Genomic DNA, 14,421 nt, shown 5'->3' with positions numbered 1-14,421 from the left:
TATAACCATATCAAGATTTTAAATAAACATTAGATACTTATGCATTTATAGGAAATCAATTTTACAAACTGCAAAAGAGGGACAGGACAGTTAGGTGTGTCCTGCCTGGATAAACTAGATCAAGGATCTCAGAGTTTCGTCAAATAAGTTTTAATTAATACTTGTTTTTAAGAAGGAAACCCTCATTTCCGGGAGTCCCCCAGATTACTTAGTTCCCCTACCCTCCTCATCTTTGTAGGTGCTCTTGTTGATTTAGGATAGAAAAACACCACAGATTCATAGCTGCACTGAAACTCTGTGATAATGATTGGGCTTATTTATGTTTACATGAACAGACAGAAAAAGTAGCACTGTTAAAATTATGCAAAAATAAAATTATTCCCCTTTCCCTTGATGTTTGGAAAGCTGTAGTTACCTTAAAAATGAAACTACATTTATCTTAATACTTAAGTAAGCAGAAAATACCGAGATACCTAGGGAGCCAGAGAGGAAGTTTAATCAAATTGAAATGGACAAACAGATAAGGATGGATTAGGAGAGAGAAGTTATTTCAATGAGAATGGGTTGGGCAGTGTTTTTACATTACGTAATGTAAGTTTACATAAAGTTAGTTAGAACTGTTTGCCAGAAAATACTTTTGGCCAGAGAATGAGTCTTTAAAGGATAAAGGCATCATAGAAGATGATGAATTTCTTTTGGTATAAGAAAGGCCTTATTGAATTGTCTACACATCCGAACACAGAATATGGCTATAAAACATAAATCCTTATTTCTAACATGATGCATTATGTTTAAATAGTCTTTTTAGAAAAAACAGTACAGGAATGCACACACTTTGTTCCATCAGGGAATGACTGGGGCTGCAATCGGTTCACAAGGAACGGATACACCTCTATTTCAAGCTCTGCAGTGGTTTCCAGGCAGGGTTATGGCACCTTTCATTGTACTGACAGTTTTGGTGCACAAAGAGCAAAGCACTGAAGGAGTCTGGAAGGCTGTGATGATGAAAAAGTTCTGTCTGAAATGTTATTAATGGTGGAATAAGAATACTTCAAGTATCAGTATCTCCTAGGACAAGTACTTCCATACCCATTAGCTGTACACATTCAATTACTGTTCTTGATAGAATGGTTTACATTTGATTTTACATACAGTATTACAGTATTATTATATTCAGCATCAGCTAACTTGACTACCATGTGGTATTTGGACTAGTTAATTCCCAAATGTCTTTCTACTTAGTAAATTCTTCCTTTTGTGTAGGCATGCAAGTAAGTGCTCTGCAAAGGAGGAAGGGGTGCTGTGTAGTCACCTGTAATCTTTCAATTATGTTTCGATAATCCCTGGAGGCAGCGAGCACTGAATCTCTGCGGGCAGCATTCCTTGCAGTCATTCGCCAGTTCATTGCAGTCTTCTGTACAAGGTTATGAGATTTCAGGAAGAGATTGTTGACCTGACTGTCCAAGTCTACAGGAATTGCAATTGCTCGGCTTTTTGCTGCAACAAGCAAGAGTTAGTAAGAATTGACTCCTTCAGCCTCTGTGCTACAACCAGTGCAAGAAAGTGACAACACCTCCCTGCAATTCCTTTGACCATCTCCTTCGTGTGCATTCTAAACAATGCAATGCTCAGTCAGTAGTGGCTCCCTACATTATGTTTAAAGGATTTCTCACACCTCAGAGCTGTTTGCTGTCTTTAAAGTGTGGGAGTATGAATCTGTCCTTGCATACACACTCCCAACGTCTCATACTAACACATGTGCGTACTCATCCAACAGGATCTGGCCTCACATCCAGTACAAGTTACTCTTTTTGCTACTAAAAGTGGAGCAAATTACTGGGAGGAGTGGCACAAAACTATTTCCCTATCAACAGGATAGCAGGTTTGAGGTTAAACAGAGAAAGCACTTCAGGTCACAGTGACAACACCTATTGTGCAATCATGACCATCTAACAACGTAACCCTGGCTTTGTACTGTGTCTTGGCTACAAGTTAATCTGTAAGTGGCACCTGCAGGAACTACACTTTCTTTTTGGAGGGATGATGTATAAGCAACAAATACTGGATGACTGCATCTGCAGCGGGTAGTTCCGATTACACCCATTTCTTACCTACATCTGAAAGGACCCGAATGCAGCTTTCCACTGATGCCTTCTGGCTTGGCATTAGCCAGTTGCAGTGGTACACTCTGAACACGCCTTGCAGCAACTGTACAAACACAGGCTGGCGAGTCTGGAACACAAGGTTGAAGAAAATCAAACTCATCACACCATACTGAGATGTATCAGCATCACCTTGAGTAATACCAGCTACCAGCTTAAGCCATGACTCTCTGCACACCAGTCATTCTTAACTGGTCTGCATCCACTTGTTAGGCAACCTCATGTTGTAGACAGCATATCTACCACACAATCAGCAACTGGAAAGGGTGGGAACGAGCACTGGAAGGGAAATATTAAACAGACAGCTTCTAAAGCATAAAGTCTCAGTAATTGAAGCTTGACTAAGCAAAGGAAATAAGCACTCATCTTCATCTGTTTCATCAGAGTTATCAGCAAACCTGGTGTACAGAGATTCTTCCTTTAGCACTGACCAGTAGTTGACTCAATAGTCCACAGGTGAATTGCTCCTTGCTCTTAGCTAAATGACAGCACAGCTCCAGAGTTGAAAACTCATCATTTCATGCATTATTAGCTGGTATTTAATTTACTGAAGAAACCAGCTGTGTGTTTGTTATTTCCAACACAGGTAGTAGTTAGTGGTAAACACTACAGCTGCTATGGATCACACAGAATTAAGGCGTGGTTTTCAGCCTTAGATCACAAGGTGATCTTCCACTACAGATAGGTGAGCTACTCCAACACACACATGCACACGAGCTGTGTTCTTTCATCTTTGCAACATCCCTCAAGTAGTGACCAAAACTCCCTGGTTGGTGCTGTACAGTAATTACTTAGCAGAACAATTCATTTGTTTTACCTGTAGAGGAAAGAGTATTTTAAATATGTCAAATGAAGCTACACTGAGCGGGAATACCCGTGTCCCTGTGCCTACTAGCTGTGTAATGTTTCTATCAGCTAAGTGAACTACACCACAGTGCAAAGCCCACAAAACTTAGGAACTAGGGTAAAAATACCTCTTTTATTCTGGTCAAGATTAATGCCTGTTTGTAAGAAAAAAGTGAAGTTAGATGAAAGTCAAATCTATTAGATAATTAAATCTATTAGATCAATTCATCAAGTAACACCATTATGAAATGCACAAATGGAGAATCAAAATTCAAGAAGCAAAAATTACTAAGAGACAAATACCTATTATTCTCTCTAGAAATAAGCCAGACACCAAAACCATGGCAGACAATAGTATTCTCCAAGGGCACTGAAAACAGCTGCACTTTTGGATTTAAGCCACCCACATACTCCTTTCCGTCCCTGTTTAAAAATTTTTCAGTCTTAAAAAAAGCTTCAAAGACATTTCGTTTGCTTAAACTAGGTCAATAAATCAAGTAAGAAATTTACTTCATGTTCCACATGCCTCCAACTACACTTGTGAAGGAAATCCTTGGGCAGGAGCACCCTTAGGAGGCAAACAGGCTAAACAGTACTTGTTAAAGAGGAAAAGCTTTGGACGGCTATCCTTTGAAAAGACGTATTTATGTTCTCCTAATTTTATATTATTTGAACTGCATGACAGATGTACAAGGTGTTCCTTGAACAAGCAAGGCTGGTCCTGACTCAAAGGAGGTACAATTTTAGTCAAACAAGCCATAACATGAAAGAGCACGAGACAAGAAGAGGCTGGCATGGGGAGAAACAAGATGACAAGGTGCAGCAGAAAGGATGGGGAGTGACTGAATCCAAAGGCAATGCAAAGGAGAGCGGCAACTGTCACTCACCAACAGAGACAGCTGCACCAGGTTGGGCAGCAATGGGCACAGACTGCCCTGTATTACCTCAGACAGGAGAGAAAACCCTACCCAGTGGAGGGGTGTATGTCAGCTAGATGGTCCAATGGGCTGTACTCCTCAGATGGGAGTCCCTGCTAATCAGTAGGAGTCTTGACAGGCAGAAAAAGGGAGAAAAACAGAGCTTTTAACTTAAGAGATGTAGGGGAAAGATGAGTCTAGGATAAGACAGAAAAGACAGAGTTACTGAGATGGTAAAAGGGAGGTGAAATAAGTTACTTCATCCTGCTAGACAGAGGGAGAGATTAAAAAAACAGAAGAAAACCTGCTGACATAAAATGACTAAAATATGATGGTAAGAAGTGTATTCAAATGCTGTACACTCAGAGATTACCATTAAAAGCACAACAGCCAGGGTGTACGGTATGGAGGGAACAGAGAAAGGTAGAGCCCTGGGGAACAAGGCTAACTTCATCTCAGTTTCTCATTTCTTTTGATGAAGTTTTGACAAACTAGCATGGAGGCTGATACCACAACAGCAGCTGACATTTTAAAGTCACATGAGGAAGCAGATCCACTTCTGGACTGCTCAGACATGCTTGAGCTGAGACACAACCCTAATAAAGCTGCTCAGCCCAAACAGCTGTCACAGCTCTCTGCACCCTCACAGGCAGTTTAAGAGTATCTGAGCCCATCTCCAACAAAGCTCTGTTGCTTCCCGTGTGACTGTCTTCTTTGTCTGAAGGAGGGCTGTCAGCTTCAGAGAAGCAGAACTGTCTTGGATGCTGAACAGTTGGTCGATTGGGCTGCCCACTGGTCATCCAGACAGCATTTGAGCACACGTCCTGATGCAAGGAGGGCAGGGATAGAGGTGGTCAATGAGGCAAACCCAGGAACTTTATTGCTCATACTGAGCAGAAAGAAGTCTTCACCTGATGCAGTTCTATGTACACGTCCCTGGGGTGCTGCAGCCACCCAGGCAGCACACCGTGATCCAAAGGGTTTGCATAAATCTTTGATGACAGACTGACACGTCAAAGCACCAGATGCCCTTTATGGCCACTTTTGGGAACCAGATGCCTCCTCACCTGCTGCCAGTTGCAGTCAATTACACACCCAGAGTTTGCACTGTGAACAACCGCCTTTGGCACCAGGAGGTTGCATCAAGTTTCAACAACTACCATACTCAAACTTCTGACAGACCTGCCAGGCACCTGACCACTCCACCCACACTCCTCACAAAGTTATTTATGAATATAAGAATGATGTTATCTTTGTGCTGCAATACAAATATTAGGACAATGCCCTGACGCTGCTGTTCTGCAGTGGAGACTGACCTTCTGTTGCTTCACAAGTGTTCCAAGCTTCTCCACATTTCCCCAACTTTTCAAGATGACAAAAAATTACTGAGCTTAATGAAACACACTAGAGCTTTGGGCAATCTTTTGGTTTTGGAATGGTTTTGGGTTTGTTTTCCTATAAAAACATGTTTTACTTAAAGATCACCTTTGCACCCTCTGTAGTGCAACACTCTTCTCTCTGGAAAGCGTGCCACCACAGCTTTATCTTCCTTCTTTGTGGCACTCTGGAGAACTCCTTGCTGCTGTGCTATTGTTTTACAACTGCTAGACAGCTGGCATGCCAAACTATCACCAAGCAAAATTGCTTGTTTGCTCTCCTGCACCTGCCTGCATCATCTTACTCAACTGTAGTCTGATCTATGGCTGCAAAGAGTATGACCTTAGATGCAACCACAATACAAAACATATTAAAGAATTTCTTAATTTCCCTACTTGCAGTGTGATTTCTCACCCACAGCCTGATAACGGCACATAGAAACTCTCTCCAAAAGACCTGTGTGATCTCAGTGATAGTACAGAGTTGAACCTACTAAGGAAGTAGTGTGACACTTCAGGCTCTCTAGAAAAACATTTTTACCCTGATCTATACATCCTCCCACTTCTACAGCAAAAGAAACATCCTGGTCACAAAGAACACATTTCTGCTCCCCCATTACAAATACATGTGTTATCTTTTTAACTGGTAAATAGAACCACAGTGGAATGAACATAATTGCATTTGCAGCATATTTTCACTTTTCTGTCTCTCATTTTCCTACCTGCAAAGTAGTGCTCTGATCAGAGAATGGGGAACTGAAGAAAGTGGTGACTATACTCATCACTATTTCTGTAACGTACTTCTCCAATATGGAGTCAGCATGCTTTCTGTCACTGGTGTTGTTACAAGCCTGCAAGACAATTCATTCTTAGGTCAGAAGCAGCTCATCTAAGATCAGTAAGTGTTACAGACTGGAATTCTTGATTTTGCACTGTTCTTGTCACAGCAGTTCCCTGCCACAGTGATATTTATGACACTTGGATCTCCAGGTTTCCAGCACATATAAAAGCCGAAGCCCAACACCATTACTGTTTTAATGTGTTGGCATATAGCATGTTTAGGAGGGAGGGAAAAAAACGGAGTGCCTTAGAGGAAAGAAAGTAGTAGGGTAGGGAGGACTGAGGTGTAATGCTTTCGTATGGGGAAATACTTGGAATCCCAGGCAAAAAGCCATATGGCCAAACAAATGCCAAGCTTGGAAAAAATTTGTCCTGACCTGCCAAAAATCGTTGACTATTGCTCGAGAAGGAGCACAATATCCTGGCCAGAATAAGCAAGCCAGGTGGCAGAACAGAAAAAGCATTAGACAAAAGAGCAGGGTGTGGGGCTTTTCTGAGGTTTGTTGGGTTTTTTTAATATTTTCCTTTTAAAAAGAAAAAATATGTTCCATGGAATATGACTAATGAAATCCACAGGCAAAAGGAAAAGAAGGCACATATAAACTTGAAGGAACACGATATTCAGGGTACTTACTGCCCTGATGCTCTCTTATGCCTTATTCTTATGCTCTATACTGAATAGGTTCATTTAAGTTTTTTAATTCAGTTCCTAGATACAGGAATCATTACCCGACAGATGTCAACCAGAAAGTTCTCAAAGAGCTTCCACATATGATTACTGGTGTAAATCTCTTTCATTTCTACTTCTGTGTCCACATAGCAATGATTCAAGAAGTTGATGTATGCAATTTTGACCTAAAAGAAGAGGGGAAAAAAAAAAAAGCATTAAAACCCCAAAACCTGAATGGCATTATGAATGAATATGTCACATTAAAACTGCTATACAAATCATTTGTAATTCTACTTCTTCCTTTTATTTAAGCACTGGTGAAATTTAATGCCATGAATAGCAAGACACAATCCAATAAAAAACACCAGGATTACTGTAGACAAAACGTCAGCATAATAATCATTTCCAGTACTGCAGAACCATCTGTTCAAGGTTAGCAGCATACTCCATAAACCTCTCTGCCTCAAGGACCCTATAAAACAAGCAAGTACAGCATCACATCCCCATTTTTAAGGGCAAGGCAACAAGTATAAAAGGATTTAACTTAAGTTATCCAGACTCACTGGGGTTGCTGACAGCAGAACCAGGGAAGGAATCCAGTTTCCAAGCTCCCAGTTTACTGCCCACCTGCACCACCACTTCCCTAGGCCAGGCTCAGCAGTATCAAATCTCTCTCACCCAAAGTTGGCACGTTTCAAAAACCTATAGGCCAGTGCCTCCAAACAGCCCTCACCTCAGGTATGCAATCCTCGTGGGTTACTACCCTAACAATGTCATCCAAAGGAAGAAGGGAGTTGCATTTTATTTCCGTGTAGACATTTTTGCCTTCTGTGCACACAGCAAGCAGTTCTACTAAGTGGATGTGGTACATCAGTGGGCTGTTTTCGTCCATCCGATCCCTCTCCGATCTCATCATTTGCACCAAAGTCTGGAAGGAGGCCCTGTCATTGTAAAACACTAGGACATCTTCTCCTGCATTCACCAGCTACCAAGAAAGAAAAATATTCCGTCAGCAGATCAAAGAACGTGCATCCCCCCGCAGCATCCTCCCCTAATCTGTGGGCTGACCGTTACAGTGCAAATCCCGATTAGCTATTCTTTAGACACTTAAAAGGAGCGCAGCCCACCAAGTCAGCTGGGCATTCCTCTCGTGCTCCCTTCACGGGATAGAGAGCTCGAGTATGACATTTTCTCTTAAAGAATTTACCACTTCTGAACTGCAGAAGAACTTCAAAGTCAGTCCAACTGACTGCTTAGACAGAAGTTGTGCCAAGAAGCTTGTGACTTTCCATGGTGCTTTTTTATTTCACATATATTGCCTCAGCTGACTTTTTAATACAGCTAGCTGTAGACATACTGTTTTGGTCAGAAACACCCCAGGGGCACGCCGGATGGGAGGACTGCAGGGCTCAGTAATTCCACCCTTCTGAACAAACACCATCAATTTTCCAAGGCTAGCGAGTGACATGTTAAGTCACACTGAGGATTTCTATCAACTTCACGTTTGAGACCCAGATGGCCACGTTTTCAGAGCAGTTCAGATCCTCCTGTAATTCCACGAAGGGAAGAAGAACGAAGAAAAACTGAGACCTGCTCCAGGCTGGGCAATTCTGAGCACACAGCTGGCGGGATCTGGGGCTGTCCTTCCACAGGGTTTGTGGCAAACAGCCAGATAAAATGCAGAAGGCAACCCCCAAGGCAACCCCCTTTCTCTCAGCAGCTGCTGACCACCATGGAAGCCTCCATGCTGAGCATCTCACAAACTCAACTCTGTTGAGAAGGTCACAAAACCTTTTTTGAACTGAATGACAAAATATGGAAGAACTCGGTCAGTCTAGCAAGACTGATACACAAAAGCCAGAGCCTGACAAATCTGATCCTTGGGCTCCCCCTGCTGAGGAGGCCAATGAAAATCCCGTCAGACATGCAAATACGCTGTCAAATAGATCACGTCCAGTATCCAACTTAAAACGATTTATTCACCCCTCTTACCCCTCCCTTCTATCCTGACACCCCATTCTCCCAGTTATTTACACACTCAAATTTCTGAAGGCCCTCAGACTTTTCCCCCTTCAGCACTAACACAGCTGAATATATAGGTCTTGGTAAGATAAATTCCCATCAAAATACTATCATGGTAAAATTTTCCTTCTGCATTAGTGATCTTGAAATTAAACTACTTATATTCTAGCCAATTTGGTAGAGAAAGGCAGCCGTGCTTCATAAGCCCACCTATATGCTGTTGTGTAGAAGGCCTAAAAATTACTCCTAAGTATCATTAATAACCAACCGTTCACTATACCTACAGGTGACGAGCTCAGGAAGCTTTCGGTCACAAAAAGCCTGTGCTTTCTGGTAGCTGTATGCTCTTTTTGCATTGTGAGAGCTATCTGTCAGCTTCTTGGCAGTCCCAGAAGCGAGAGGATCAATTTGTCATTTTCACCAAATGGTATGTGAAAACTTCTGTTCAGACCTCGCAAATCTCTGCAGCTCTCACCTCAGCCATTACCATATCTTGGCATTTCTTAATGAATTTTCCTTCCGCCTTGACAATTGTCTGCAGGAACTTTATGTACTGAACATTTCTGCCATGTGTTTCGATACAGTGGACAAAGTGTTGAACAACGCGTTCATTAATCTCACTGCAAAGCTGGAAGTTGTTCATGAAAATGTGCTGCATTGTTACTGCTTCCAGAATCTAATGGAGGGGATGAAAGAAAAAAAGAAATTAGAAAATAAACAAACCACCAAACCCACACAGAGGTCAGGATAAAGTCAACACTCCTGCAGGGTGCAGGACAGAAAACAACATTTCCGAGGACCTAACCTTTCAGCACAATGGCTTGTATCTAAGCCTGTTTTTCAGTCCACTTCAGCCTCTTAAACTTTCTACACTGAAATGGTCTTAAAGAAACAGATCTTGCTAACTTTTGAGGCTTTAGAATGAAAACAAAATGTGACTCCTTCAACCAATCTTGCATCAGAACAGGCCCAGAGGCAATCACCAAGGACAATCCATTCTCTTTTCTTGGTAGGGGGGGGGGGAAAAAAAAAAAAAAAAAAAAAAAAAAATCAATCATGGCATGAGGTTATTCTTACCCCTGGGTTAAGGAACAGGTTTATGTGCTTGTGCAGCAATGCCTGGTTCTGTTGGTTCCCAGCACAGAAGTTCTGCAAAAACTCATGTGCAAGTTTCATTATCTCCTGCATCCTTGTGTCCTCAGCCTGTGATTGCATGACAAATAAGACAGGGTTAAAGAGAATCTGAAGGTTCACTTTCAGGTGAGTACAGGATGAGCCTCAGCTCCAGCTCTGCAAGGGAACTGTCACGTCTCCCTCACACTCCAAAGAAAAACAAACCTCCACCCAGTTCAGAGACATTAGGGATGAGTTTGGCCCACTTCATAGTTTTAAAGATCATCAAAAATAAAGACCATAATAGAAATTACAGTAGTTTACTCTCTAAAATTGCATACTCTGTGGCCAAGCCTGCCAGCAACGTGCTTTAGTCACTTTTACACTTCTGAACATACCAGTACATTGGCCAAACCACACATCATCACCTTGGGGCTACACAGGAAAATTGCCATGTTCCACTGAAACGCATTTCAGCAGCGACAGATAGGTAGTTCATGGCAAAGAAGGGATGGAAAGTTATTATTGCAACAGTTAAGCCCAATTTATATTTACTGGAATCTGCACGCTGAGTGCATGCTTCCAAGTACAGTTCAGGAATCAGTGCCTTTCCTCTGACATCAGTGTGGATTACCAGTCCACTGATGGCATAAAATGCAGTTTGGAAAATCAGTGTCTGCTTTTATTTTTAAAGAGTTTCATACATTTTCAAGGCTGAAACACCTTCCATACTGCCCGTCCAATATGTATTCACATATATGGGACAGAAAGGTGACAAAAGGTGCTGATTTTTTAGCAAAACATGAAGCAAGACAGCATGAGACTTTGCTTAACATTAATCAAAGCTCCTGTCTAGAATTACTGGTTCTCAGAAACCTGTGGAGTGTGGAACAAAGGACAGCAGAGCGACCAGGGAAATGCGCCAAGCTCCCTCACCTAGGCCATGATAAGTACCTGTCACCTGTGACTAATGGACAGCCAACACGAATTCAGGGTGTGCTTCATCAGCACAATGTGGTGCTGTGCAAGCTCAAACTGTACAGCAACCCAGTCACAGCAGGCTTCAAACCACACTGCTGACATTACCTGGCATCCAGGACGGCTCATTATAAACAGCAAACCTCGCCTGGACAGCCACTTAGTATTTATTCAGTTCTAAGGGAGAATTTGGGACTCTGCAAGCAGGGGAGATCTGTGTCTAGCTACTCAGACCTGCTGATAGACCCCACAGGGGACCAGCACCCTCACTGTTCCCAGGACGGCTATCATACAGCTACCTCATAGCGATAACGAGGGTCTTGCTTCCACCAACATACCTTAACGTCAAGGCAGCATACACCTCCCATGAAAGGTTGGGAGTTGAGCCTTTGTCTCACCTCTACAATGGTCAAATATTTCTCCAGGAAATAGTGTGGAACCCTGTATATTCAAAGACTTCAAACCAAGGAAGCTTATACAAGCTCCCCATTATTTCTGGAGCATGGCTATTTCATAGAGTATGAGGCTATATAAAACAGCCTCTGTGAATCCAGCATAAAGGTAGAAGGTTGAGGAAGATTCAAAGGAGGTATTAGAAGCCCATCAACATGGCATGAAGCAAGGTGACAGCCGTACAGGAACCCAACCTTTTCGTAAGGGATCTGCAGCAGCTCCAGCACAACCGCGTGAGCTCCCATGTTCCTCAGAAGTCGCTGCTGCTGCTTACGACTTTTCCTGACCGAGGCGCTTTCCTGAACACAGAGCTTGCTGAGCCGCAGCAGGATCTGGAGAAGAGACTTACTTTAGAGCTGAAATTCGGGGGTTTATTTCAGGGAAGCAGTTTACTGGACTGGGCACCATCCATGGCATCTCTGACCAGGGCTGGTCCTGCAGAATTCAGCTGTGTCAAGTGAACCCAGCACCGGGCTCCGCAGTATGGAGCCACAGAAAGACCATTAGTTCACATCACACCAGTGCCAACACATGCTCTTTGTCTGGTATTTTTAAAATTAAATTTCAACAGCACAGTGGTTTTGAGCACAAAGTACTTGAGACATAGCAAATTAAATAGCTTCTCCACTTGCTTACTTCCTTCGTAGCCTTTAAATAATAAAAATATTGTGTTACCATTGAAACAGCAGCAAAATGTCACGTTTCTCACTAATCCATTCTTAAGGAAAGAATACACATGTCGTGCTTATTATATTCCTGGCTTCTCATTCAAGTTGGGATATGTTATTACTCAGCAAATACTTTCCACAATGGAAGAGTGACTCAGACTTTCCTGGGTGCCTCCCTCTGCCTGCAGCTCTCCAGAGCTGTGTTACTCATTTACACTTTCATTTAACTATCAAGAAGCAAAGTTTTACCTCTTTTACTACACGGTAGTTGTAGCTGCTAGTACTTTCAGGCTTTTGGGACTTGCTGTGACCTTCCTGAGGATAAAAATCAGACAACTTATTAGTAGCTTATACTATTGTCTTCATGAAGGCTAAAATTACCATTCTAGGATAGTGCTCACTCTCTTCCTGGAAAGAAGCACCATCCTTCAGTTTTCTGACAGTCTTAGAAAAATACATATAATTATTCTGCCAAGTCACATTGACCTCTATAGCACAAAATACGGTGAGGGGGGGATGATTCCCAAGACAGCAACCTCCTGTCCTTTCCTTTGCTTGTCGCATTCCATCTGTAATCAACTCTCCCCTAAAAAAACTTCTTACTTTCTCTCCCTCTCTACTATTACTAAGCTGTCATAGCATAGATAAAAAGAAGTCTCACAGTACTATGCACAAGAAAATCAAGTGACTTGTATTTACTTCCAACAATAAATGTTCATAACCCAGGGACTATTTCTTGAATCCCCTCACCCAGCCTTTTCTGTGTGATTGCAAATTACATAGAGCTGATTAAACACATTTTGCCTCCAAGCCAGATGTGCGTGCCAAGAAAGTCCCGTATTATCAAGTACAAATAAAAGACCATTCTCTTCTGTCATTTAATCATAGTGCCATGATTCAGAATGCATCACCTGAAGACTTCACAGCTCTGCCCTGACATTATTTTGACCATACAAAACCCATCCAATCCATCAGTGATGAAAGGACACAACTCAGGAGCTAGAGCAAACCCAAACCAACTGCTCTGTTAGAGCCTAAAAATGACACTTCAGTGGCTGCTAATCCTGAGCACCTTCCACTTCCATTTGAGACTTAGCTCAAGTTCTCTTCTTAGTCTTGCCTCAGTGTAAAAGCAATACAGAGGGCCTCAGCAGGCTATGCAGTGTGCTGGAAAGAATTTTTTGGTCACATTTCTGGAAACAGTTACATCTTCGTAAAATATCAACACATGAATTTGTGCAAACAACCTCATTACCTCTTTTTTCTTGTGTTCATTTTCACCTTGCACTCCATCCATAGTCTCATCAGGACCTTGGCCCTTGTACACCCAAAGCTCTGATTTTTCCACAATAGACCTCAGCTGGTCCAAATCTTGCTTTATCTGCTTGTAGTTGTCAACATCTTGGCTGGTAACAAGCAGTTGAACCTTACGTGAATGCAATCCATTAGTTACATAAAAGGATTGGTTTTAGCTGCAATATATACATTCAGATGAAGAACAATGCTCTTAATACACACACATACCTGCTTAAAAGCTTGAAGGACTTCTTGTCTCTGACTGAAGTGTCGGAAGAGTAGCTGAAGTGCTCCAGACACCAGAGGAGGATAATCATGCATTGTTAAATGCAGCAAAACTCTGAGAAATGTTCTGCCACCATGATCATCCAAATCCAGCGGTGTATTCTCCTCACTGAAAACAAGAGCGTAGGAGTGAACTAGCATATTAGACTGAATGTCCCAGCAGGTTCTTAAGTCCAGTCAGGGGTGGCAGATAACTTCTTTTCTTACTTTTAAATAAGGGGGGAATTTACCAAATCAAGTGCTATCTTAAGACACACAGGTTTTTGGTGTATTGCTTAATAGGGAGACTATTCTAGAATTTCATTAATCATGGTTCACTCACCTTACAATACCCAACATATTTTTCAGGGTCAAACTATGCCAAAATATTTGTCCCGATGTCAGCCTCACCCTACTGTTCAGTTCTTGCCCATTCCTGGTACTAACCTTTCTAACTACTTATGAAATAAAACCCTACGTCAGTATCCAGCTTGCAACGCTAATTATGTCAAGCACTTGAAATCCTCCTCTTCCCTCTCTTTCCCCCGCACCCCTTTTCTGAGCATGAGAAAATCATGCTTTATTTTTTTTCCCCCCTGTCAATGACCCCTGAATATTTTCCACATTCTGCTTCCAACTGAGGTTTGCATGCTTACATTAAAAATTCTGGTTATTAATTCTGTAAGTGAATCTCTCTCACCCCTTTCCCTTCATTTAAGAAATCTGTTATCTTAGGTTTACAGGAAACTACTGCAGCTCCGAGAAGCTTAAGGACAAGCTCAAGTACTTGGAGTCTGTCACTGACTTGCTGTCCTG

General features: G+C 42.1%; 1 protein-coding gene across 1 annotated transcript in view; it reads right to left on the bottom strand.

The window, feature by feature from the left end:
- ITPR1 (inositol 1,4,5-trisphosphate receptor type 1) overlaps positions 1–14,421 on the bottom strand; it is a 170,770-nt gene that overhangs the window by 84,067 nt on the left and 72,282 nt on the right. The window contains exons 26-36 of the mRNA XM_074914301.1: positions 13,570–13,731; positions 13,301–13,471; positions 12,295–12,360; positions 11,572–11,709; positions 9,911–10,036; positions 9,309–9,509; positions 7,545–7,796; positions 6,871–6,996; positions 6,024–6,152; positions 2,112–2,232; positions 1,313–1,497 (exon numbers count right to left, since the gene is read on the bottom strand). Coding sequence (XP_074770402.1) covers positions 1,313–1,497; positions 2,112–2,232; positions 6,024–6,152; positions 6,871–6,996; positions 7,545–7,796; positions 9,309–9,509; positions 9,911–10,036; positions 11,572–11,709; positions 12,295–12,360; positions 13,301–13,471; positions 13,570–13,731 — 1,677 coding nt within the window. The remainder of the gene's footprint in view (positions 1–1,312; positions 1,498–2,111; positions 2,233–6,023; positions 6,153–6,870; positions 6,997–7,544; positions 7,797–9,308; positions 9,510–9,910; positions 10,037–11,571; positions 11,710–12,294; positions 12,361–13,300; positions 13,472–13,569; positions 13,732–14,421) is intronic.

The sequence above is a fragment of the Athene noctua genome, chromosome 10, assembly GCF_965140245.1.
Source record: "Athene noctua chromosome 10, bAthNoc1.hap1.1, whole genome shotgun sequence".
In the NCBI taxonomy this organism is placed as follows: domain Eukaryota; kingdom Metazoa; phylum Chordata; class Aves; order Strigiformes; family Strigidae; genus Athene; species Athene noctua.
The sequence above is the reverse complement of the archived record's forward strand: the minus strand, read 5'-3'. Positions and strand labels throughout refer to the sequence as shown.